The sequence below is a fragment of the Bufo gargarizans genome, chromosome 2, assembly GCF_014858855.1.
Source record: "Bufo gargarizans isolate SCDJY-AF-19 chromosome 2, ASM1485885v1, whole genome shotgun sequence".
Lineage (NCBI taxonomy): Eukaryota > Metazoa > Chordata > Amphibia > Anura > Bufonidae > Bufo > Bufo gargarizans.
The window spans coordinates 260,531,302-260,557,520 of record NC_058081.1 but is presented as its reverse complement, the minus strand read 5'-3'; the positions used below and the strand labels follow the sequence as shown (position 1 = coordinate 260,557,520).

Here is a 26,219-nt window from a genome sequence, read left to right as displayed (position 1 = left end):
TTATTCGGCTGATCTGAAAACACATGAAGTACATGTCAGGCAAGTACTGCAGGTCCTACGGACGAATAAATTATATGCGAAAATTGAAAAATGTGTCTTCGCCGTTCAGGAAATACAGTTCCTGGGATATCTATTATCTGCTTCAGGTTTCCGTATGGATCCTAGGAAGGTCCAGGCAATTTTAGATTGGGATCTTCCTGAGAACCTTAAAGCTCTACAACGGTTTTTGGGTTTCGCAAATTTCTATAGAAAGTTAATTAAAAATTATTCAGTGATCGTTAAACCCCTTACTGACATGACTAGGAAGAAGGGGACTGATTTTTCTAAATGGTCTGACGCCGCTAAAATTGCATTTTCCTCTCTAAAAGAGAGATTTACCTCAGCACCTGTTCTAATTCAACCTGATGTCTCCCAGCCTTTTATTGTTGAAGTAGATGCGTCAGAGGTGGGAGTGGGGGCTGTATTGTCTCAGGGTCCGTCTCCTGGCAAATGGCGTCCTTGCGCTTTCTTTTCCAAAAAGTTATCTACAGCAGAAAAGAACTATGATATTGGAAATAGGGAACTGTTGGCGATTAAACTGGCGTTTGAAGAGTGGCGTCACTTCTTAGAGGGAGCAATCCACCCCGTCACGGTGATTACGGATCACAAAAACCTTCTGTACCTAGAATCGGCTAAGCGTCTCACCCCTAGACAAGCTAGGTGGTCGCTATTCTTTACCAGATTTAACTTTGTAATCACCTATCGTCCTGGGGCAAAAAATACCAAGGCAGACGCATTATCTCGTAGTTTCCCTGGAGGGGGTAATGTTAGTGATCCGGTACCTATTTTACAAAGACGAGTGGTTGTCTCTGCTGTACACTCTGTTCTAGAGGGAAAGGTGTTAGAGGCCCAGGGGGACGCCCCGGCCTCTTGCCCCTCAGAGAAATTGTTTGTACCGTTAAACCTGCGTCTTGAATTATTAAAGGAACATCATAATTCGGCACTTGCTGGGCACCCGGGTAGTAAAGCAACCTTGGAGCTATTGTCTCGTCGTTTTTGGTGGCCAAGGTTGCGTCAGGATGTAATGGATTTCGTGTCTACTTGTTCTACTTGTGCACGCGCGAAAGTCTCTCATACACGTCCAGCAGGGTCTTTATTGCCACTTTTCATCCCCAATAGGCCATGGACACATCTGTCAATGGATTTCATCACTGACTTACCGTTGTCTGCGGGTAAAACAGTTATCTTGGTAGTAGTAGACAGGTTTAGCAAAATGGTACACTTTATTGCACTACCCGCACTTCCTAATGCTAAGACTCTTGCTCAGGTGTTTATCAGTGAAATCGTGAAGCTTCACGGGGTCCCTTCCGTTGTGGTTTCGGATCGGGGAACCCAGTTTATTTCTAAGTTTTGGAAAGCTTTTTGTTCCCGTTTGGGGGTACACTTGTCCTTTTCCTCAGCTTTCCATCCTCAGTCGAATGGACAGACTGAGCGTACCAACCAAAACCTAGAAACATATTTAAGGTGTTTTGTGTCTGAAAACCAAGAGGTGTGGTCATCATATTTACCGTTAGCCGAATTTGCCATAAATAATCGCTGTCAGGAATCCACCGGCAAGTCACCATTTCTTGGTGCATACGGTTTTCATCCCCAATTTTGTACTTTCAAAGAGGGGGGGTCTTCTGGGGTTCCCGAAGAGGAACGGTTTTCTTCATCTCTTTCATCGGTATGGCAGAAGGTGCAAGCTAACTTGAAAAATATGAGTGGTAAATATAAATGCATGGCCGACAAGAAACGGTCGCCAGGTCCGGACCTAGGAGTGAATGACTATGTGTGGTTGTCTACTAGGAATATTAAGTTGAAGGTTCCCTCTTGGAAACTGGGCCCTAGGTTCATTGGTCCTTATAAAATAGTAGCCGTCATTAACCCTGTGGCTTTTCGCCTGGAGCTACCTCAGACTTTTAAGATCCATAACGTCTTCCATAAGTCGTTACTCAAGAAGTATGTTCCACCTCTAGAACCATCACCGCTGCCACCTCCTCCTGTTATTGTGGATGGTAATCTGGAGTTTCAAATATCCAGAATTGTTGATTCTCGTCGGGTCCGCCGCTCTCTTCAGTATCTGGTGCATTGGAGGGGTTACGGTCCCGAGGAAAGAATGTGGGTTCCAGCGTCAGAGGTAAACGCCAACAGGTTAATTCAGGCTTTCCATGCCTCTCATCCTGAGAGACCTGGTCCTGAGTGTCCGGAGGCCCCTCGTGAAAGGGGGGGGGGTACTGTCACGAGGGTGTCAAGAGCCACGTCTGACTCCGTTATACCCGGGGTCAGGAAGTCGCAGCGGGTGGCTGCGCGCTCTATGTCTAAAGATCACGTTGTTTCTTAGTGATTGCTTTCTGTGTTTGCCTTGCAATCCTTTTTGTCACACTCAGGGATCCGTAGCTTCTCCTCCTCAGCTGTTTCTTGTCTGCCACTCCCAACCTCCTTATATTCTCCTCTCACACTTCTCTAGTTGCCAGTTATAGAGCTTCCTGCCTGGACTTCTATACTGACCCACTGGAGCTGTGAATCCTGGTTGTTGTTCCAGAGTGCTACCCTCCGGATCCCTGTTGGGCTTTTTTGTTGTCTCCTGTTGTCGCCCACCTGGGATTATATGTTTAGTCTGTATTGTCTGTCCTCCCCTTGGTGTTTTCCTTTAGAGCTAGTGGTGCGGACTAGTGTTCCCACCGCCCTGTTCACTATCTAGGGCTCATCTTAGGGAAAGCCAGGGTTTTAGGCACGTGATCGGCGTACGGGTGAGGAACCCGTCTAGGGACGTCAGGGCAGCCAGGTGCCAGCCGCAAGGTGGGTCAGGGGTCACCACCTTCCCTCTCACTTGGGCAGGGCCTTCCTCTTTCCCTCCCTCTGTGTCACGTATGTGATAGTCGCGCCGATCGTTATAATAAGTTGTTTGTTCCTGAATGCTTTCGTGTTCAATTATTGGGTGAATGTCATGACTCAGTGCTCTGTGGTCATCTAGGTATTGCTGCCACTAAGGAATTGCTGCTAAGGTCTTTCTGGTGGCCCACTTTGTCTAAAGATGTACAGTCTTATGTTTTATCTTGCGATGCTTGTGCCCAGTCTAAGACCCCAGGAACACATCCCGCTGGTGAACTACAACCACTACCCATTCCCTGTGAGCCATGGTCTCACATCTCCATGTATTTTATTTCTGATCTTCCCCTCTCTGAGGGGAAGTCAGTGGTGTGGGTAGTGGTAGACTGTTTTAGCAAGTTGGTGCACTTTGTTCCTTTAAGTAAGCTCCCTGATGCAAAGACCTTAGCATCCTTGTTCATTGAACATGTGGTACGTCTGCATGGTGTCCCTGAGAATATTGTCTCTGATAGAGGCGTTCAGTTTGTTTCTAGCTTTTGGAGGGCTTTTTGTAGAAGATGCGGCATCTCTTTGTCCTTTTTGTTTGCTTTCCATCCACAGACCAATGGACAGACAGAACGGTTAAATCAGGCAGTGGAGCTTTTTCTAAGGTGCTATGTATCGCATAATCAACCCCCATTGGCAGAATTCGCCATCAACAATCGGGTTAATTCTTCCACGGGGGTGTCTCCTTTTTTTTTTTTGTAAAAGTGGTTTACATCCTCGTTTTAGTTCTAATCCCTCTGTTTCCTCACTCAACCCGCAGGCAGATTCCTTTGCCGCTAGACTGTGCACAGTCTGGGCATAGGTTCAATCGAACCTGGAAAAGGCCCTGGAAACCCAGTGTAAACATGCCAATAAGAGACATTCCAAGGGGGTAAATTTTGTACTCGGCGATAAGGTGTGGTTGTCGACTAAAAATCTTGCTTTGAAACAATGTTCTAAGAAATTCTCGCCGCGTTTCATTGGACCATACAATATTATTGAGCCTATTACCCAGTATCTTTTAGACTTAAGCTACCCGACTCCCTCCGTATACATGATGTGTTTCATAAGTAGTTACTTAAGAGATATGTGTCACCAGTGGTTCCGGTTAAAAAAATTCCTCCACCAGTGGAGGTTGAGAGTCAGGAGGAATTCATTATTTCTAAAATAATAGATGTCAGAAAGATTGGAAATTCCTTTCAATACCTGGTCCACTGGAAAGGTTTTGGACCTGAGGAAAGGTCCTGGATACCTATGTCTAGGATGCATGCTTACAGGTTCATTACTAAATTTTACCGGGAACACCCTGAGAAACCTCGTCCACAATGCTTGGGTCCGGTGGCCCCTCGTAAAATGAGGGGTACTGTAACGGGGCGCCAAAGGCGCACTCGGTCTCCCATCAGCCTCAGACCTGCTGCTTAGCTTCAGGAGCTAGGATCTGTGTCTGGCCTCGTTCCCAGGGCGGCTTTGCTAGCTGGGAGGCTCCCTGCTCCTAGGTCTGCCTTGAGCGCCAAGCTGATCACTCGGTGTTCGACTTGTCTGTCTGTCGGTCATGTGACGCTGGCCACGTCACATGACCCTCACTCCCCACTATAAATACAGGCGGCCTGCTGGCTACAGGTTGCCTGTGATCTTCGTCCTATAGGCTGTGTACTTTATTGTTATTAAGCTACCTCTGGAATTGAACCTCTATCCACCTCTTGACATCTCTTCTGCCCGCTCCCTGTACCTTGACGCTACCTCTCGGATTTTGACCTCTGCTTGTTTACGGATTTGTCTTTGCAACTTCCCTTGTTCTGACTTGACCTCCTGGACTGACCTCGGCTAGTTGACCCGCCTCGCCTTCCGTTTTTGTTCTACCTCTTGTCCGCTTATTGTAACTTCTCAGTGGCTGTCCTCTTCCCTGCTGTCTCTTTCTCTCTGCTTGCACTTAGTAGGTTAGGGACTGTGGCCCAGTTGCGCTCCGTCACCTAGGGCGGGTGGTGCAAGTAGGCAGGGACTGGGTGGCAGCTCAGGGGGTGCACCTCCGCTCAATCTTCATACCCGTTACTCTACCCGTGACATTGTGCTAGTCTATCGCATAAAATCTAATAAAATACATTTAACAAAAATATTCTACAGTTTTAAAACTAGCTCCTCGATGGGAATACTTTTGTAATTACATTTAATTAGAAATTTGGCATAACCACTGAGTTATTCAATATAATGTATTTATATAGTACTACCTGCCCTTTGTACTTTTTCCTATTTCTTTGTCCTTCTCACTGAGATGGCCTCCTGAACTGTGATAGGGAGAGCATGGACACGCCCCCTTAGCTTCAGCAGAAAAGACACTCCCCTTGAGCTTTCAGCTTGATATAAGTCTAGCAGAGCAATGAATGGAGATATCTCTGGATCCACAGGGCTGGTTCTAGCTTTGTTAGAAAGAGGGTATCATGTACTATATGATGTCTGATTTTAATTTTTTTGCATTATTCATGTGATAACCCCTTTAAGTTTCTGGGCGTAGTGTGAAAAAAGGTGGAAAAGTTCAAGGGGTATGAATACTTTTTCAAGGCATTGTAACTACAAAAAAAGTTATAGGGGTCAGAATATGGCCATGGAAAAAAAAAAAACTTTTTTTCAAGGTTTTTATTTTTTTTCAGCATTATAATGCAAGAAAAAGTATACATATGTGGTATCGCCATAATCTTACTGACCTGAAGAAACAAAGTAACAGGTCAGTTTTACCACATAGGAAACGAAACAAAAGAAACAGTTGCAGAATTGCATTTTTTCCCAATTTCACCCCATTTTTTTTTTCAGCTCCCCACTACATGCAATATTAAATGGTTGAATTAGAAAATGCAACTTGTCCTGCAAAAAACAAGCGCTCATGCGGCTACGTGAACAGAATAAATGATTTGTACTGTCAAAAACCTAGTAAATAATATGCATTTTTTCAAAGCCACTCAGGGTCTGTAATAACTATCCAAATATTCCTGTTCCTTTTCAGTGGCTTACTAAGAATAACGATCATGATAATAATAATTATAATAATAGTAATAACCTTTTCAGGGCACTCTAAATAAATATTCTTAGCTTTTCTCTTCATCTTGACTCTCTAATTCTCCATATGCTAAAAGTAGATATACACACCACAGTATTTCATTGCCATTCTTTTTAAAGCCATATGCTCGTAAATGAAAACTATGGTAATTGTTGCTACACGCAACATCTATATTCATTTCTGCTGCCGATAATGATAGTTTTCACAGTCTTACTCTTTATTGTTGATGTGCCTCTACATGCACATTGGCCAATAATTGTTAAAATAGCTTAGAAACAAGTGGATTTTAACGATAATTGTCTAGTATAAGCAGGCCTTAACTCATGTAGGCTGCTTATTCTCCTTCTTCCTGGGTGACAGATGACATTCTTATAACCGAAACATTGATAAGAAAATGCTGTAGGTATAGTTGACCACATGTTGAGATTTTAGAATACATATATTATGTTACGCTGTGATACTCAAACTGAGCGTACTACCACTACCTGAATAGCTGATAAATACTGTACACATATATTAAAAAATAAAAAATCATGATATTATAATAGAAAATGATTATTCACTGGAATAACAATAACTTCATCACTCCCTAATAATCCTTTAGAAAATCCACATTGTAAGGCTACATGCACACGAGTCGACCGTTGTTTTGGTCCGCATTTGAGCCACAGTTTTTGCAGCTTGAATGCGGACCCATTCACTTCAATGGGCCCGCAAAAGATGCAGACAGCACTCCGTGTTCTGTCCGCATCCATTGCTCCATAAAAAAAAATATAACCTGTCCTCTTCTTGTCAGTTTTGCGGATAAGAATAGGCAGTTATATTAATGGCTGTCCGTGCCGTTCTGCAAATTGAGGAACGCACAATAATGCCATCCGTGTTTTGCGGATCCGCAATTTGGGGGGGCGCATGGGGCGCTCTGACGTCATTCTGGAGCGTCCCGGGAGCCGCGCGGATGGTAAGTATACCGCTTCCCCGCTCCCCGCTCCTACTATGGCAACCAAGACTTTAATAGCGTCCTGGGTGCCATAGTAACACTGAAAGCATTTTGAAGACGGATCCGTCTTCAAATGCTTTCAGTACACTTGCGTTTTTCCGGATCCGGCGTGTAATTCCGGCAAGTGGAGTACACGCCGGATCCGGACAACGCAAGTGTGAAAGAGGCCTAAGTCACAACAATAGACAATCACAGTCTGCTTAAACTAATAACACACAAAGAATTTTATGTTACCATGTTTTTATTGAACACACCTTGTAAACATTCACAGTGCAGGTGGAAAAAGTATGTGAACCCCTAGACTAATGACATGTCCAAGAGCTAATTGGAGTAAGGTGTCAGCCAACTGGAGTCCAATCAATGAGATTAGATTGGAGGTGTTGGTTACAGCTGCCCTGCCTATAAAAAACACACACCAGTTCTGGGTTTGCTTTTCACAAGAAGCATTGCCTGATGTGAATGATGCCTCGCACAAAAGACCCCTCAGAAGACCTACGATTAAGAATTGTTGACTTGCATGAAGCTGGAAAGGGTTATAAAAGTATCTCCAAAAGCCTTGCTGATCATTAGTCCACGGTAAGACAAATTGTCTATAAATGGAGAAAGTTCAGCACTGCTGCTACTCTCCCTAGGACTAGTCGTCCTGTAAAGATGACTGCAAGAGCACAGCGCAGACTGCTCAATGAGGTGAAGAAGAATCCTAGAGTGTCAGCTAAAGACTTACAAAAGACTCTGGCATATGCTAACATCCCTGTTAGCGAATCTACAATACATAAAACACTAAACAAGAATGGATGTCATGGGAGGATACCACAGAGGAAGCCACTGCTGTCCAAAAAAAAACCCATTGCTGCACGTTTACAGTTTGCACAAGAGCACCTGGATGTTCCACAGCAGCACTGGCAAAATATTCTGTGGACAGATGAAACCAAAGTTGAGTTGTTTAGAAGAAACACACAACACTTTGTGTAGAGAAAAAGAGGCACAGCACACCAACATCAAAACCTCCTCCCAACTGTGAAGTATGGTGGTGGGGGCATCATGGTTTGGGGCTGCTTTGCTGCGTCAGTGCCTGGACGGATTGCTATCATCGAAGGAAAAATGAATTTCCAAGTTTATCAAGACATTTTGCAGGAGAACTTAAGGCCATCAGAAGCTCAACAGAAGATGGGTGTTTCAACAGGACAACGACCCAAAGCATAGAAGTAAATGAACAACAGAATGGCTTAAACAGAAGAAAATACGCCTTCTGGAGTGGCCCAGTCAGAGTCCTGACCTCAACCAGATTGAGATGCTGTGGCATGACCTCAAGAAAGCGATCCACACCAGACATCCCAAGAATATTGCTGAACTGAAACAGTTCTGTAAAGAGGAATGGTCAATAATTACTCCTGAACGTTGTGCACGTATGATCTGCAACTACAGGAAATGTTTGGTTGAAGTTATTGCTGCCAAAGGAGGTTCAACCAGTTATTAAATTCAAGGGTTCACATACTTTTTCCACCTGCACTGTGAATGTTTACATGGTGTGTTCAATAAAAACATGGTAACATTTAATTCTGTGTGTGTTATTAGTTTAACCCCTTCCCGACCTTTGATGCTGCCGGATTAACCCCTTTTATGCCGCGGTCTGCGCTGACCGCGACATAGAAGAGGTTTGTGTCGGGTGAACGATCGCATCGAGTCCCCACGAGAGCTAATTAAACTATAGCTCTCAGAACATGGAGACACTAAAACGTCATTTGTTTGTGTCAAAACTGCTATTATTGTGCTAAAGTAAAAAAAAAATATGAAAAAGTATACATATTAGGTATTGCCACGTCCGTAACAAACAGCTCTATAAAAATATCACATGACCTAGCCACTCAGGTGAACACCGTAAAAAATAAATAAAAAATGTGTAACAAAAAGACATTTTTGTCACATTACATCACAAAAATTGCAACAGCAAGTGATCGAAAAGGCGTATGCCCCCCAAATAGTACCAATCAGACTGTCACCTCATCCCGCAAAAAATTAGACCCTACCTGAGAGAATAACAAAAAACAAAAAAGCTATGGCTCTCAGACTATTACAAAAGACAAAATTGCTGCACACCATTATATATACAAACTAGCTAAGCTAACGAGCTAAGAAATGGGGTCATTCTAGATAAAAGTGGTACAATACCGACTATAAATGAGTATACATGAATAATGGAAGCTCTTAGCGCACATAAGTGTCGAGCCCATCTACCAGGCGTCAAGGTGGCTTCCGCAGATGGGTCCCCATCACTAAAGAAACTGCCTCACTTTAGACTTATTTAAGCCTACAATATTCAGGGCAGTGTAGGAACCAGCTACAAACATACTCTGCTCAGAAGTCCCAGGTAGATGGGCGTGTCCAGTCTAAAAGGGGTGCCACCCCAATATATTGCAAGAAAATTTTGACTAAAACCTTCAGGATCACAGGTGCATATCCATAAAGCAAACATAATTACAAAAAACAAAATGGCTGCACACCATTATATATACAAAATATAGAGCTAAGAAATGGTGGTCATTCTAGATAAAACTGGTACAATACCGACTATAAATGAGTATACATGAATAATGGGAGCTCTTAGCGCACATATGTGTCGGGCCTCAGACTATGAGACACTAAACTATGATTATTTTTTGCTTCAAAACTGCTATTATTGTGCAAAAGTAAAAAAAAAAGAAAAAAAAAGAAAAAAAAAGTATACATATTAGGTATTGCCACGTGCGTAACGATCTGCTAAATAAAAAAATCACATGACCTAATCCCTCGGTTAAACGCTGTAAAAATACAAACGGTGCCAAAACATCAATTTTTTTGTTACCTTGCCTCACAAAAAACGTAATATAGAGCATTCAAAAAAAATATGTACCCCAAAATAGTACCAATAAAACTGGCACCTTATCCCGTAGTTTCCAAAATGTGGTCACTTTTTTGAGTTTCTACTGTAGGGGTGCATCAGGGGGGCTTCAAATGGGACATGTCATCTAAAAACCAGTTCAGGTAAATTTGCCTTCCAAAAACCATATGGCGTTCCTTTCCTTCTGCGCCCTGCCGTGTGCCCGTACAGCAGTTTACGATCACATGTGGGGTGTTTCTGTAAACCGCAGAATCAGGGTAATAAATATTGAGTTTTATTTGGCTGTTAACCCTTGCTTTGCTACTGGAAAAAAAATGGATTCAAATGTAAAATCTGCCCAAAAAGTTAAATTCTGAAATTTCATCTCCATTTTCCATCAATTCTTGTGGAACACCTAAAAGGTTACGAAAGTTTGTAAAATTAGTTTTGTATACCTTGAGGGGTGTAGTTTCTAAAATGAGATCATTTTGGGTGGTTTCTATTATGTAAGCCTCACAAAGTGACTTCAGACCTGAACTGGTCCTTAAAAAGTGGGTTTTGGAAATTTTCCGAACAATTTCAAGATTTGCTTCCATACTACTAAGCCTTCTAACGTCCCCCAAAAATAAAATGTCATTCCCAAAATGATCCAAACATGAAGTAGACATATGGGGAATGTAAAGTAATAACTACTTTTGTAGGTATTACTATGTATTATAGAAGTAGAGAAATTGAAACTTGGAAATTTCCATTTTTCTGGCAAATTTGGTATTTTTGTATAAATAAAAATGATTTTTTTTTACTCCATTTTACCAGTGTCATGAAGTACAATATGTGACGGAAAAAAAATATCTCAGAATGGCCTGGATAAGTCAAAACGTTAAAGTGACACTGGTCAGTTTTGCAAAAAATGGCCTGGTCCTTAACCCCTTAACCCCTATTTCCCGAGTCCTTAAGGACACAGGACGTACCGGTACGTCCTAACTTTAAATAGGCATTTCGGCGCCCCAGGGGTTAATCTGAACAGGATGCCGGCTGAAATCATTCAGCCGGCATCCTGTCACAACGCCGGGGGGGTCATGTGACCCCCCCCCGTGTTGGCGATCGCAGCAAACCGCAGGTCAATTCAGACCTGCGGTTTGCTGCGCTTTTTGCAGTTTCTAATCAGAAACTTTAGAGTGCCTAAAATCAAGATTTTTCACACCCCCCTGCACCCCTTGCAGGGGGGGGGGTGTCGCAGGCGGTGGGGGCGTTGCAGGAGGCGGGCGGTGCGGCAGGCAGAATTGCGATCCCCCGCCCGCCTCCCCTTGAAAATTTGTTGGCTTCTAGTGGGTTATACCAGGGTGCCAGCACATTTCTGACACCCTGGTATAAACGGCTGACATCTGCGCAGATGTCAGCCGTTTAACCCTTTCCATACCGCGGTCCATACGGACCGCTGTATGGAAAAGGTTAACTGTCATCGGTCAGGGAGCTCCCTCCCTCTCCATCGGGGGCTGCTGTGCCTTTGCAGCCCCCTGATGGAGAGGGAGAGAGCCCCCCGCAGCCCTGTGCTTACCCTTCCCCGTCTGCGAAGTTGTGGCAGACGGTGAAGGTTCCCATGGCAACAGGACGCCTGCTCAGGCGTCCTGCTGTCCATGGTGCTGAACAGATCTATGCTAAAAGCATAGATCTGTTCAGTGTAAGTAAAATACAGTACAGAACCCTATATAGGGTTCTGTACTGTATTATGCAGACATCAGACCCACTGGATCTTCAAGAACCAAGTGGGTCTGGGTCAAAAAAATGTAAAACAAAAGTGAAAAAAGTTAAGATTAAAAAAAAAACATTTATCACTGAATAAAAATTAAAAAAATAAAATACACTACACATATTAGGTAGCGCCGCGTCCGTAACGACCTGATCTATAAAACGGTCATGTTACTTTCCCCGCATGGTGAACGCCATAAAAAAATTAAAATAAAAACTATGAGAAAATTTAAATTTTGCCCACCTTACTTCCCAAAAAAGGTAATAAAAGTGATCAGAAAAGTCGCATGTACGCCAAAATAGTACCAATCAAACCGTCATCTCATCCCGCAAAAAATGAGACCCTACTCAAGATAATCACCCAAAAACTGAAAAAACTATGGCTCTTAGACTATGGAAACACTAAAACATGATTTTTTTATGTTTCAAAAAGGAAATCATTGTGTAAAACTTACATGAATAAAAATAAAGTATACATATTAGGTATCGCCGCGTCCGTATCGATCGGCTCTATAAAAATATCACATGACCTAACCCCTCAGATGACCACCGTAAAAAAAAAAAAAAGAAAACGGTGTATAAAAAAGCCATTTTTTGCCATCTTACGTCACAAAAAGTGTAATAGCAAGCGATCAAAAAGTCATATGCACCCCAAAATAGTGCCAATCAAACAGTCATCTCATCCTGCAAAAAATGAGACCCTACTCAAGATAATCTCCCAAAAACTGAAAAAACTATGGCTCTTAGACTATGGAGACACTAAAACATTTTGGGTTTTAAAAATGAAGTTATTGTATAAAACTTACATAAATAAAACATTTTTATACATATTAGGTATCGCCGCGTCCGTGACAACCTGCTCTATAAAATTACCACATGATCTAACCTGTCAGATGAATGTTGTAAATAACAAAAAAAAAAAGTGCCAAAAAAGCTATTTCTTGTTACCTTGCCGCACAAAAAGTGTAATATAGAGCAACCAAAAATCATATGTACCCTAAACTAGTACCAACAAAACTGCCACCCTATCCTGTAGTTTCTAAAATGGGGTCACTTTTTTTGAGTTTCTACTCTAGGGGTGCATCAGGGGGGCTTCAAATGGGACATGGTGTCAAAAAACCAGTCCAGCAAAATCTGCCTTTCCTTCTGCGCCCTGCCGTGTTCCCATACAGCGGTTTACGACCACATATGGGGTGTTTCTGTAAACTACAGAATCAGGGCCATAAATAATGAGTTTTGTTTGGCTGTTAACCCTTGCTTTGTAACTGGAAAAAATATATTAAAATTGAAAATCTGCCAGAAAAGTAAAATTTTAAAATCTTATCTCTATTTTCCATTAATTCTTGTGGAACACCTAAAGGGTTAACAAAGTTTGTAAAATCAGTTTTGAATACCTTGAGGGGTGTAGTTTCTTAGATGGGGTCACTTTTATGGAGTTTCTACTCTAGGGGTGCATCAGTGGGCTTCAAATGGGACATGGTGTCAAAAAAACTGTCCAGCAAAATCTGGCTTCCAAAAACCATACGGCGCACCTTTCACTCTACGCCCCGCTGTGTGGCCGTACAGTAGTTTACAGCCACATATGGGGTGTTTCTGTAAACGGCAGAGTCAGGGCAATAAAGATACAGTCTTGTTTGGCTGTTAACCCTTGGTTTGTTAGTGGAAAAAATGGGTTAAAATGGAAAATTAGGCAAAAAAATGAAATTCTCAAATTTTATCCCCATTTGCCAATAACTCTTGTGCAACACCTAAAGGGTTAACGAAGTTTGTAAAATCAGTTTTGAATACCTTGAGGGGTGTAGTTTATAGAATGGGGTCATTTTTGGGCGGTTTCTATTATGTAAGCCTCGCAAAGTGACTTCAGACCTGTAGTGGTCCCTAAAAATTGGGTTTTTGAAAATTTCTGAAAAATTTCAAGATTTGCTTCTAAACTTCTTAGGAATTACACGCCGGATCCGGAAAACGCAAGTGTACTGAAAGCATTTGAAGACGGATCCGTCTTCAAAATGCTTTCAGTGTTACTATGGCACCCAGGACGCTATTACCCTGGTTTCACACCTAAGCGTTTCGCAAATGCGCGTTTTTACGCGCGATTTTGTCGCGCGTATTTATGCGCGTTTTTTGTAATAGTAAACGCGCGTTTGACGCGCGTTTGGGTGATTGACAGCAGTGTTGTCCAAAGAGTCTATGGCTCAAACGCGCCAAAAAAAGCTCCTGTACTTGTTTGAGCGTCGGGCGTTTTACAGCGCGTTCAAACGCGCTGTAAAACGCGAAAATGTGAACCAGCCCCATAGGGAAGCATTGGTTGTCATGTGTTGCGCGTTTTACAGCGCGTAGGAACGCTCTGTAAAACGCGCAAGTGTGAACTTAGGGTTAAAGTCCTGGTTGCCATAGTAGGAGCGGGGAGTGGGATACTTACAGTCCGCGCGGCTCCCGGGGCGCTCCAGAGTGACGTCAGAGCGCCCCATGCGCATGGATGACGTGCCATGCAATCACGTGATCCATGCGCTTGGGGCGCCCTGACGTCACTCTGGAGCGCCCTGGGAGCCGCACGGACGGTAAGTATGCTGCTCCCCCGCTCCCTGCTCCACTTTACTATGGCTGCCAGGACTTTAGCGTCCCGGCAGCCATGGTAACCATTCAGAAAAAGCTAAACGTCGGATCCGGCAATGCGCCGAAACGACGTTTAGCTTAAGGCCGGATCCGGATCAATGCCTTTCAATGGGCATTCATTCCGGATCCGGCCTTGCGGCAAGTCTTCAGGATTTTTGGCCGGCGCAAAAAGCGCAGCATGCTGCGGTATTTTCTCCGGCCAAAAAACTTTCCGTTCCGGAACTGAAGACATCCTGATGCATCCTGAACGGATTTCACTCCCTTCAGAATGCATTAGGATAAAACTGATCAGGATTCTTCCGGCATAGAGCCCCGACGACGGAACTCTATGCCGGAAGAAAAGAACGCAGGTGTGAAAGAGCCCTAAGCCTTGTAACATCCCAAAGAATAAAATATCATTCCCAAAATAATTCAAACATGAAGTAGACATATGGGGAATGTTAAGTCATCACAATTTTTGGGGGTATTACTATGTATTACAGAAGTAGAGAAACTGAAACTTTTAAATTTGCTAATTTTTCAAATTTTTGGGTAAAATAGGTATTTTTTTATGCAAAAAAAATTAACTTTTTTGACCCAATTTTAGCATTGTCATGAAGTACAATATGTGACGAAAAAACAATCTCAGAATGGCCTGGATATGTCAAAGTGTTTTAAAGTTATCACCACTTAAAGTGACACTGGTCAGATTTGCAAAAAATGGCCTGGTCCTTAAGGTGAAATAAGGCTGTGTCCTTAAGGGGTTAAGGTGAAAATGAACCCGGTCCATAAAGGGTTAAGCAGACTGTGATTGTCTATTGCTGTGACTTAGATGAAGATAAGATCACATTTTATGACCAATTTGTGCAGAAATCCATATCATTCCAAAGGGTTCACATACTTTTTCTTGCAACTGTATTTTTATGACACCATTTTAAGTTCATATTTTGCATTTTTGTTGTTGTAGTTTTTGGGGTTTTGTTTTACTGATGTTCACTGCAAACTGCAAATGACATGATGACTAGTATGCACGTCATGATTATGGTGATACCAAATTTACATAGTTTTTGTTTTTCTACTTTTGCACAATAAAAAATGTTTTTAGGAAAAAATTGTTGCTGCATTCAAGAACCTATAACATTTTTTTTTTCTGTTGAGCTGTGTAAGGGCTTGTATTTTACACTGGTATAATTTTGGGTACATAAAAATTTGTAATCACTTTTTTATTGTTTTCTAGGTGGCGGGATGAACAAAAAAAACTGAATAAATCAAGTACTTATATTACTTTACAAGTCATTACATCAATAATATTTTTTAAATTGATTTGAAAGGAAATTATTGTTAAACTTTTTTTTGATTTTTAAAATCCTATTAGAGGACTTGAATATCTGATCTGCTAATCAATAATAATAACATTGCAAAACGTCTGTATTGCAGTGTATTTGTCACAGTAGTGTCACGGTCTCTGTGTGGTTCACTGTGACACGGGTTCCATGTTGCTTACTGTTCTGGTCTGGCGCACTGGCTGCGGTTAATGTCGTGTATGCTGGTTGCCAGGGGTGACGTGTAGTTTTGGTTGTCTGTGTGTGCACTGCTCCTTGAATGCTTGCTCCTTCCCTGTCTGGTGCTTGTGGGGTTAAGATCTTGGTCTGGGTGTGGTCTATAGGTGCTTTTTAAGGCCTCATGCACATGGCCGTTATGTGGCCGTTTCGTGCATTAGGGACCACAATTTGCAGCCGGGACAGATCGAGACCTATTCAACTTGAATGGGTCCGTGGTCCGTCTGCACCGCAGTGCTACCGTGCCTCCGTTCCACACCGCAGTTCCGGATAGCAGACCCATTCAAGTGAATGGGTCCGCATCCGTGATGCGGGGAGCATGCGGCCAATGCCCACATATTGCGGATCTGCTGTTTGCGGGCTGCAATACGGCCACGGCATTAGGCCTAATCCTGTTGCTGTAGGCCAGGGTGTTAGTTGTTCTCCAGCCCTTGTTGGGTGCTGGAGCTATGCACCTTTCCTAGGTTTCCTTCTACCCAGTCTCTGTGGCCACTTGTAATACATCAAGATCTTTTGGTGTTCTGGTGCTCAGTGTGTGTACTGAGTCCTATGCGGTGTTCGGGTTCCAGTACTGGTGACTGGGTTTCTGTTGTTGTTTGTGTGGACTGCTGGTGCCTTTTCCAGCAGTCTCTACAGGTAAGTAGCCAAGTGCACTGGGACCATCCTGGAGGGGCAACCAGTGACCTTTGGCTAAGTTCATCCCTACCATCTGGGGCCCTGTGAAGAAGGGGGCTCACTGGGTTTATGCACTCTGGGTTTGGCCCCAAGTAAAACCAGTGCACTTGGTCCAGTGGTAACTCTTGCCACTGGTTCCTTACCTGCTGATCCAGTTTCCAACTCACTGTTATTTCTCTGTGTATTCTTTGTGGTTAGATGTTCTAGGGGTCAGTTGGACCCTCGCTAGAACATGACAGTATTGTTCCTGTCAGTGTACAACTGACTGGCAAGGCATTAGAGGACCTAATGGCCTTCCATGCATGGCACACTTGGGGTCCATTCTTAGGGCCCTGGCTACCACAACATCCCATAATCATGTCTCATGGAAGTCATGGGGTGAAAGAGGGTGCCCCTCTTTGTGCTAATACTTAAATACTGTGGTGACACAGCTGGTGCCACAACTGTCCATCCTGACACGTAATGGGGTACCAAGCATGAAACACCAACTCTATGACCTTCATATGCCCTAATCTGCCATATGGACAGGGACTTTGATCTTGAGACAATATCTAATTGTGTACCTCCATGCAGAGTTGGAGACACATTGAGGTAAAGTATAGGCCCATAGTGGCGTATGTTTTGGTTTGCAATGAAGATGCTAAATATGGCAGTCTGCATGAGGCCTAATTGTGGCAGCAGAAAAAATATTACATTTAAGGAAACAAAGAAAAGTCAGCTGCTAACAAGCTTTTATGTCCAGACATTTGCCTTTACCATAAACACGTTTCTTTTTTATTCCGAGCATTTGAAGGGATTTTCACATTTTATGAAGTTAAAGCATGCTGTTGGAATATGTCATTACTTTCTAATCAGTTGGGGCCCATCGATCCTGATAATAAAGGAGCTTCAGATTACAATTGTGTCCCTTTCACAGTCTTTCCCTTCACCTGCTACACAGGGTACTGATTCTTGGCCTCATTCACGTGAATTGGGCCAGCTGCAGTTCCTTTCACAATCTGGTTATTAGGATGCTGCTGTGCAATCAAAAATTAGAAGGGAATGAATTGCAAAACCGGTGCGATTGATGGGGGTCTGAGATAGGAATGCCCTTATAAAATGTTTATACAATGGGGTATAATAATCAATTCTGGTGGGGATGTGAAGCAGTTGGACCTTTTATGAAATGAGAGTTGCAACCTGATTGGTTGCTACTGGCAACTGTTCCACTTTTGCACCGGTTTTGATAAAAAGGCCTCAGTCTAGAATGTTCACAATCATATTTTCAAGTCAATTCACCTCTAAGGGTGTTTAAGAGTATTAGGAAGGTCATAGCATGGAACAATCCTGTAATTGTAAACCTTCCCTCCCATTCATGTGCCAATGACACATTCGGCAAGGAACACACTGATTCATCCAACCCTCATCACAAAATGTAGCAAATGACAAAAGGAAGGTGGTTGGTTTGAACTGATGAAAGGGACTGCTGCATTCAGATCATACATAGGTTTAATGAGAATAGACACACTCAAGTATCAAGAAGGCTTTACAACCTTCATCCGCAGGGACAGGCTGCATCTGTCACATGACATTTGACTTACCAGCAAAGTTTTTTGTGAAGACCAAGGTTACAAGGAGTATGGGGATAAGAACTGTGCCAATAGTAACCACTCGGTCAAAGGGCAGTTCCAGTTTGAGCTGGACCAAGAGAGCTGCCAAAGAACCAGCCTTATCATCCTGCGGCCCCGGCAGGATCAATTCCTTCAGTTTTTCTCCAGCTAGCAAAGCAGTAGCCATGTCAGGATGGTTATCAATGATATGTTGCATAAGCGTTTGTGATTTTGATTGGAGGCTTTTCTCCTTTGCGTTTAAGTGTTTTCACCGGCTAGTAAGGTAAGGGCTGCTGGTTCAGAGAAGACGTCAAGTCTGTATAAAAACATATGCAGTACATGTAAATTTACCCTTCCATCCATTTGCCATTTGTATTGTGCAGATGGGCGTTTCTATTGATGTATAAAGATACAAAGCAAAGGCAAAAAGATGCAAATAAAAAGCAAACATACATTGTAATTAAGACTTTAGTCATTAGAAGCCACATCTGCAGTCAGCTGCAGTGCCACGGAAGTAGTTGACATAATCTTTTCTGAAAATGCATTAGATTTATATTTACCTGCTGAATATCCCCTGAGTTTTGGAAAGGTGCTGTGCAGGAGAGCTGCCATCTACAGATTTCAGGCGGACTGAAAACTTACATTGCATGTCCCTGCAAGCCGGCAAACGTTCAAACGAGTGAAGTGAGAGTGTCATTCGCCTGGAAACCTGTCCCTAATGCTGCAATGTAGCTGGGATTTTCTGATCTGCCATCACTGTGCATCCTGATTAAATAGGGAAACCAAAATCTCATGGACGAAGGATTGGTAGCAGATAGGTATTCCTGCCATCCACAGGAACAGAGAAGAACAGATATGTTGCACATCCATTTACTGCAGGCTACAGAAAGGAGGCGGGGTCTCATGCTGGGGAAAAGCATTACAAGCTTCACTGCTCTATGCAACAATATGTGTTCTCTCTTCCTCCCAGAGACACAGGCAGATAGGCTATTCCATTAGCATTTGACGTCGATTTTTAGCTTTTTCATTAATTCCTGATGTCTACAGCAAATCTGAAATCAGCATCCACGTTTGTGCAATGCAGCTCTGGGATTTTTATGCATGTGTGTGGGAACATATATAGGTTTGCATTTTAAATAAATATCTTCATAAAGGGAATTTGGTGACAATCATAACAATATTACTTTAGTATTTTGTCTATGTCCTCTGATATTGCACCAGTGTGTTAAACAGGAACATCTACGTCATTAGGCTACATGCACACGACCGTATGTGTTTTGCGGTTCCGCAAAAATAAAGAATGGATGACGTTCCGTATGGCATCCGTTTTTTTTGTTTTTTTTTGCAGATCCGTTTTTTTTGCGGATCCATTGTAATAATGTCTATCCTTGTTCGTAAACTAGAAAAAAATAGGACATGCACTATTTTTTTTGCGGGGCAACGGAACGGACATACGGATGCGGACAGCACACAGTGCTTTTTTTGCAGACCCGTTGAAATGAATGGGTCCGCATCCTATCCGCAAAAAAAACTGAATGGACACGGAAACAAACAACGTTCCTGTGCATGTAGCCTTAAAAAGGACTTGTCCTTAAAACGTTACTGAGAGTGGATTGGAAGCAGAACATTTAATGTCATCATGCACATAGCTTTAGACTGTTATATATATGAAAAGCTGTGGAGCAGATTTATTAAGAATCTCATTTTATATGCCAGTCTTAAAGTGGTTATCCAACCCCTATAATGACCCGCCTAATGCCTGGGCCCCTCACATAGGTTATACTTACCCCACTCCCAGGCCTGCTCCTGGTCGCCGCACTGCCGCTTCTCCCTGCACACAGATGAAAACATCCAGTGTCGGGGGGAGCAGCCAATGGCAGGCAGGGACGAGCATCCCTAGTGTCACCCGCGATGCAAGGGAGGCGCGTCCCCGTCTTCCCTGCCATTGGCTGCTCCACCCCGACTCCGGATGTTTTCATCCGTGTGCAGGGAGAAGCAGCAGCGGCAGTGCGGAAACCAGGAGCAGCGCTGGGAGCAAGGAGTGGGGTAAGTATATTACTGGTGAGGGGCCCGACACATGTGGGGGGGGGGGGGGGATTGAGAAATTAGATAACCCATTTCATAGAATGTTTCATCTGAAAATTACCTATTTAAATAATACTTATTTTTATGTTAAACATTGTTAAAGAATTGTTTGTGGTTATTTTACAATTTTATACATTTTCCATGTCACTTTATTTTAAAGTCACTCTGTACACCCTTGCATCACCTGCTTCCTTTGCCACTCTCTCTCTCTCTCTCCTTGATTGACAGGGCCATGTTCCTACATAAATCATGTTGCTTGGCCCTGTCAATCTAGGAGAGGGAGGGGATAGCAGAGGAAGTAAAAGGAGCAAGGGTGCACATAGTGACTCGAGTCCACCCTTGAAGCACTTCTATATTTGCATATAGATTAATCACATTCTTACCATCATACAACTTCAGTGCTAGCCATAATTATTCATACCCCAGGCAAATTTTGACTTAAAGTTACTTTTATTCAACCAGCAAGTAATGTTTTGACGGGAAATGACATAGGTGTCTCCCAAAAGATAATAAGACGATGTACAAGAGGCATTATTGTGGGAAAAAAAAACATTTCTCAGCTTTTATTTACATTTGAGCAAAAAGTGTCCAGTCCAAAATTATTCATACCCTTCTCAATAATCAATAGAAAACTTTAAGTCAAAATTTGCCAGGGGCATGAATAATTATGGGCAGCACTGTATTTATGGTGGAAGTAAGGTCTTTACACAGCAACTTTTACACATCTAATGTCTGTGATCAGTGATAATGCCAATCACACACCCTAAGAGCATCTGAGAGTCTTTTCCCAGTAAACCCCTTTAAGGTGCTCATACCCTTATCTGTACTGACCATCCCTTGATGGTAGATATCAGAGGAAAGAATATATGCAGACTGAAAAAGACAGAGGGTGCAAAAACATTTTTATACCATAATACAGCAAATGCAATAAAAAGAAAATCAACCCAAAATTGTCTATACCCATAGCATGAAAGAAGCTCACTGGAGTTAGGTGCACCAAATTTATTAAGAGGCGTACACCTCTTAATAAATTAGTTACCATTTTTGGCAGTCCATGCAATCGTCTGCTCACAAATGGCATGTCAATGTGTCATGTCACACAGCGGCTCCTGCTTCTTCCTTGGCGGTGCTGGTCTCTATCACTGTGTGACTGAGCTGATTGGTGGTGCAGAAGTTTTCACTTACTGCTGCTCCACCAATCAGCTCAACACTTAGCACTGCAGAGCGGAGGAAAGGGAGGAGAATCACTCCTCCTCTGTCTTGTGGATGCTGCAGCCAGGGCCGATTCTAGCTTTTCTGCTGCCTGGGGCAAAATTGTAATGGCACCCCTCCTTACCGTGACAAATTCTCAATCCAACCCCTCAAACCAGCCCAAATGTTAGACATATTTAGATGGACATTACATACAGTGCAACAAAAACCCATACAGGAAAATTCTGCACTAAATACCTCTTACATGCAGTGCTGTCCCTTCCTCTGATGTAGACATTCTCTTTCCTTCTCTTCTCCATTCAGCCCAGACCATCATGACAAATTCCTTCAGCCACATCTCATATCTGCAGAGCTTGCCACAAAGACATCTTAGATTTCTCACTTAAAATCATTCTCTTCCTCCTGGTTCCCCAACACCATCCCTCTGGTAATCACTCACAAGCCCTGTCGTTCTGCAATCCACTCACATGCCCCCCCCCCCGTCCCTCAGTAACATGTCCGCTATCCCTCTGCCATTCCCTCACATGTCCCCTGTCCCTCTGGTACTAAGTAACATGCCTATCTTTCTGCTATTCCCTTACATGTCTCCTGTCCCTCGGCTACTCAGTAACATATCCGCTATCCCTCTGCTATTCCCTCACATGTCCCCTGTCCCTCCATTACTCAGTAACATGTCCGCTATCCCCTTACATGTCCCCTGTCCCTTCAGCTACTCATAACATGTCTGCTATTCCTCTGTTATTCCCTCCAGGGCCGGTGCTACCATAAGGCAGACCAAGCGGCCGCCTTAGGGCGCACCCTGGGGGAGGGCGGAAAAATGTGACCTGGAGGGGGATAAATGTGACATGGGGTCTGATGGCTGACATTGGGGGCTGAAGGCTGGGGGATGATGTCTGACATGGGGTTCTGATCTGAGGTCTGATTAACATTGGGGGTCTGATTGTTGGTCTGACCTGAGGTGTAATGGAAAATATTTTTTTCTTATTATCCTCCTCTAAAACCTAGGTGCGTCTTAGAGGGCGAAAAATATGGTCCTTAAACCAGTCATTGTCTAAAGCAGAGAAAAGATACCAGGACCACAGAGAGAAGCGGCGTGGGGGGGGCGCCAAAATGTAGCTTCGCTTGTGTTGGCAAAAATCCTTGCACCGGCCCTGATTCCCTCACATGTCCCGTCCCTCCACTACTCAGTAACATGTCCACTATCCCCTCACATGTCCCCTGTCCCTCTCCTACAAAGTAACATGTCCGCTATCCCTCTGCTTTTCCCTCACGTGTCCCCTGTCCCTCTTCTACAAAGTAACATGTCTGCTATCCCTTGCTATTCCCTCACATGTCCCCTTCAAAGAAGAATTTATGTCACATAATCTGTTTTTCTGACCTGCTTCTCCTGCACAGCTGCCAGCAACACAACAACACTGAGATTTCCAACAGAGTTGTGCCTAAAATGTATGGGCTCGACAATGTGTTATAAATTACTTTATTCTTCTCCTTGGAGGTCTTGATTATAGCATCTTCATGAATGCAGTTCACCCAGCAGCCCATACATTCTAGCCTACTTTTTGTGTTGCCATATACGGAGAGCCATAACATATTTTATTTGTTGGCATAGCAGTGTTAGGATTTGTTCACACATAGAAGATTTTGTGGCAGAAATTTCTGTCACTCACTGACATTCAGTTCTATTCATTTACCGTAGTTATGGAACAAGAGGAGGAGCAAAGCAGTATGTTATAGAGCAGGAGATGAGCAGTATCTTATAGAACAGGAGGAGGAGCTGAGCAGTATGCTATAGAGCAGGAAATGAGCAGTATGTTATAAAGCAGGAGGAGGAGCTGAGCATTATGTGAGAGCAGAAGGAGGAGCTGAGCAGTATGTTATAGAGGAAGAGGAGGAGCTGGGCAGTATGTTATAGAGGAAGAGCTGAGCAGTATGTTATAGAGCATGAGCAGGAGCTGAGCATTATATTATAGAGGAGGAGGAGCTGAGCAGTATGTTATAGAGCAGGAGATGAGCAGTATTTGATAGAGCAGGAGGGGGAGCTGAGCAATATGTTATAGAGCAAGAAGAGGAGCTGAGCAGAATGTTATAGAGCAGGAGATGAGCAGAATGTTATAGAGCAGGAGGAGGAGCTGAGCAGCATGTTATAGAATATGAGGAGGAGCTCAGCAGTATGTTATAAAGCAGGAGGAGGAGCTGAGCATTATGTGAGAGCAGAAGGAGGAGCTGAGCAGTATGTTATAGAGGAAGAGAAGGAGCTGGGCAGTATGTTATAGAGGAAGAGGAGGAGCTGAGCAGTATGTTATAGAGCATGAAGAGGAGCTGAGCATTATGTTATAGAGGAGGAGGAGCTGAGCAGTATGTTATAGAGCAGGAGATGGGCAGTTTTTGATAGAGCAGGAGGAGGAGCTGAGCAGTATGTTATAGAGCAAGAAGAGGAGCTGAGCAGTATGTTATAGAGAAGGAGGAGGAGCTGAGCAGTATGTTATAGATAAACAAGAGGAGCTGAGCAGTATGTTATAGAGCAGGAGGAGGAGCTGAGCAGTATGGTATAGAGCATGAAGAGGAGCTGAGCAGTATGCTATAGAGCAGGAGGAGCTGAGCAGTATTCTATAGAGCAGGAGGAGCTGAGCAGTATGTTATAGAGCAGGAGGAGGAGCTGAGCAGTATGGTATAGAGCATGAGGAGGAGCTGAGCAGTATGCTATAGAACAGGAGCTGAGCAGTATGTTATAGAATATGAGGAGGAACTGAGCAGTATGTTATAGAGCAGAAGGAGGAACTGAGCAGCATTTTATAGAGCAGGAGCTGAGTAGTATGTTATAGACAAGGAGAAGGAGCCAAGTAGTTTGTTATAGAGGAGGAGAAGGAGCTGAGCAGTATGCTATAGAGCAGGAGCTGAGCAGTATGTTATAGAGCAGAAGGAGGAGCTGAGCAGTATTTTATAGAGCAAGCCGAGTAGTATGTTATAGACCAGGAGAAGGAGCCAAGTAGTTTGTTATAGAGCAGGAGGAGGAGCTGAGCAGTATGTTATAGAGCAGGAGGAGGAGCTGAGCAGTATGTTATAGAGCAGGAGGAGGAGCTGAGCAGTATGTTATAGAATATGAGGGGAGCTGAGCAGTATGTTATAGAATATGAGGAGGAGCTGAGCAGTATGTTATAGAGCAGGAGGAGGAGCTGAGCAGTATGCTAAAGAAGAAGAGGAGGAGCTGAGCAGTATGTTATAGAGCAGGAGGAGGAGCTGAGCAGTATGTTATATAGAGGAAGGGGAGGAGCTGATCAGTATGTTATAGAGCAGGAGGAGGAGCTGGACAGTATGTTATTGTCAGAAACCATCATGATATAGTTTACTTTGCCCTCAAGTTTGCCCTCAGTCAAGATGGTGGATTATGTGTTTCCTGGTTGCCATCTCACTTCCTGTTCCTGTCAGAAACCACCCTGATATACTTTGCCCTGAAGTTTTCCCTCAGTCAAGATGGTGGATTATGTGTTTCCTGGTTGCCATCTCACTTCCTGTTCCTGTTCCTTTTTAAACTGGCCAGACCTTCCTGTCTTTGCTAGAGTATTGTGTTTGGCTTTTAGTCTGCAATCCTCTTGCTGGAACTCACTCCTCCGTGTGTTCTGTGCCCTAGCGGTTCTCCCTGCTACCTCCTGTTGCTGACCCGGACTGTTCTTGGATAGGGTGACCACATTTCCAAACTGCCATTCAGGGACACCCGCCCCCGGCCCCCCCGCACCCATGTCCACTCCCCAAAAAATATGATTTTTGATACTTTTTAAAAAAAATTAAGTCACTTAGTGACAGCGGCGTACTTTGTACTTACGCTGGCAAGTTCATTGCATCGAAGTTATGCTTGAGATTGCTATAAACATAACTGCCTGTGCATTGTTCAGTAATTTGTGATTGTGCCCTGCACACAATCACTGGCTACCTAAAACAGGTCATATTTTAATGTGTTAGACATCTCTTAAGAAAATAGAAATAAGAAATAGAAAAAACAAACAGAACAAGTTGCAATAAATTAACAGATTTTTTTATTGTTTTTTTTTTTTAATGAGCAAGAACTTTTAGAAACTAGGTATAAACTAGTAACCATATATAAAAAAACACAAACAAATCCACATATTTCTTAATGTGTAAAAAACATATATTACTATAAATATATTCTTGAAAATATATTATTAACAAAACAGTCAACTATAATATAGTAGTAAATACTGTATAATATTTCTGGAATATTAATGCTGTGTCTAATTCAGCTCACATGGCAATATGACCATAACCAAATCTTTCCATGTTGGACACCAGCTCAGTATCTTTTGTTTTCAACACTGTCTAAAAGTGTATTTCTTATCACTTCTTGCACATTGCAAGAGTTTTTTATTTTGTTTTACGAAGCTGTAAAAAGATTGACAGCCCATGTCAAAATTGATTTTAACCTGAAGTTCAGATTTTATTAGATCAATGCTGCATCTGTTTCTTGTGTCAGACCAGCACATTCCCATCATGCTGAAGACCCTTTCAACTGCTGCATTTGAGCATGGGATGCTAATGATGAATGAAACCACTTTCAAGAGGTTTGGCAGTTTTTCAGGTCCAGCCTTCATGAATATTGTTGACCATTTAACATCTGTGTTCAGATCATTATCCGCTTCAGTACTGGTCAAAAACTTTTGAAAGTGTGGACAAACACAAGTATATTCTTCATAAAGGTCGTCTATTGAAACAGAGTCTAAATTCAGAGCTTCAACTGATGCCACCAGATTGTCAAATGTAAGGTTCTCCTTCAAATTCAAGCATTGAATTTTAGACAAATAGTTTTTGTCTGAAAAATCAAACCACTGTTCTAAATACTGAACAACTCTTTGATAAAATTTTAGGAATTCGGATTCAATTTTTTTTGCTTGCAGATGAGGTAGTTTTTTCAAAGATTTCCCAACTAGATATCCAAAAAAATGATCTATCTGTCGTTGGCTTAGTTTGT

General features: G+C 42.9%; 1 protein-coding gene across 2 annotated transcripts in view; it reads right to left on the bottom strand.

Moving 5' to 3' along the window:
• The window catches only part of PANX2 (pannexin 2), a 42,371-nt gene extending 23,612 nt beyond the window's left edge, over nt 1-18,759 (bottom strand). For both annotated transcript variants that reach the window (XM_044276886.1, XM_044276887.1), the window contains exons 1-2: nt 18,502-18,759; nt 17,933-18,257 (exon numbers count right to left, since the gene is read on the bottom strand). In XM_044276886.1, coding sequence (XP_044132821.1) covers nt 17,933-18,158 — 226 coding nt within the window. In that variant the 5' untranslated portion in view covers nt 18,159-18,257; nt 18,502-18,759. The remainder of the gene's footprint in view (nt 1-17,932; nt 18,258-18,501) is intronic.
• Between the last annotated feature and the right edge of the window lie 7,460 nt (nt 18,760-26,219).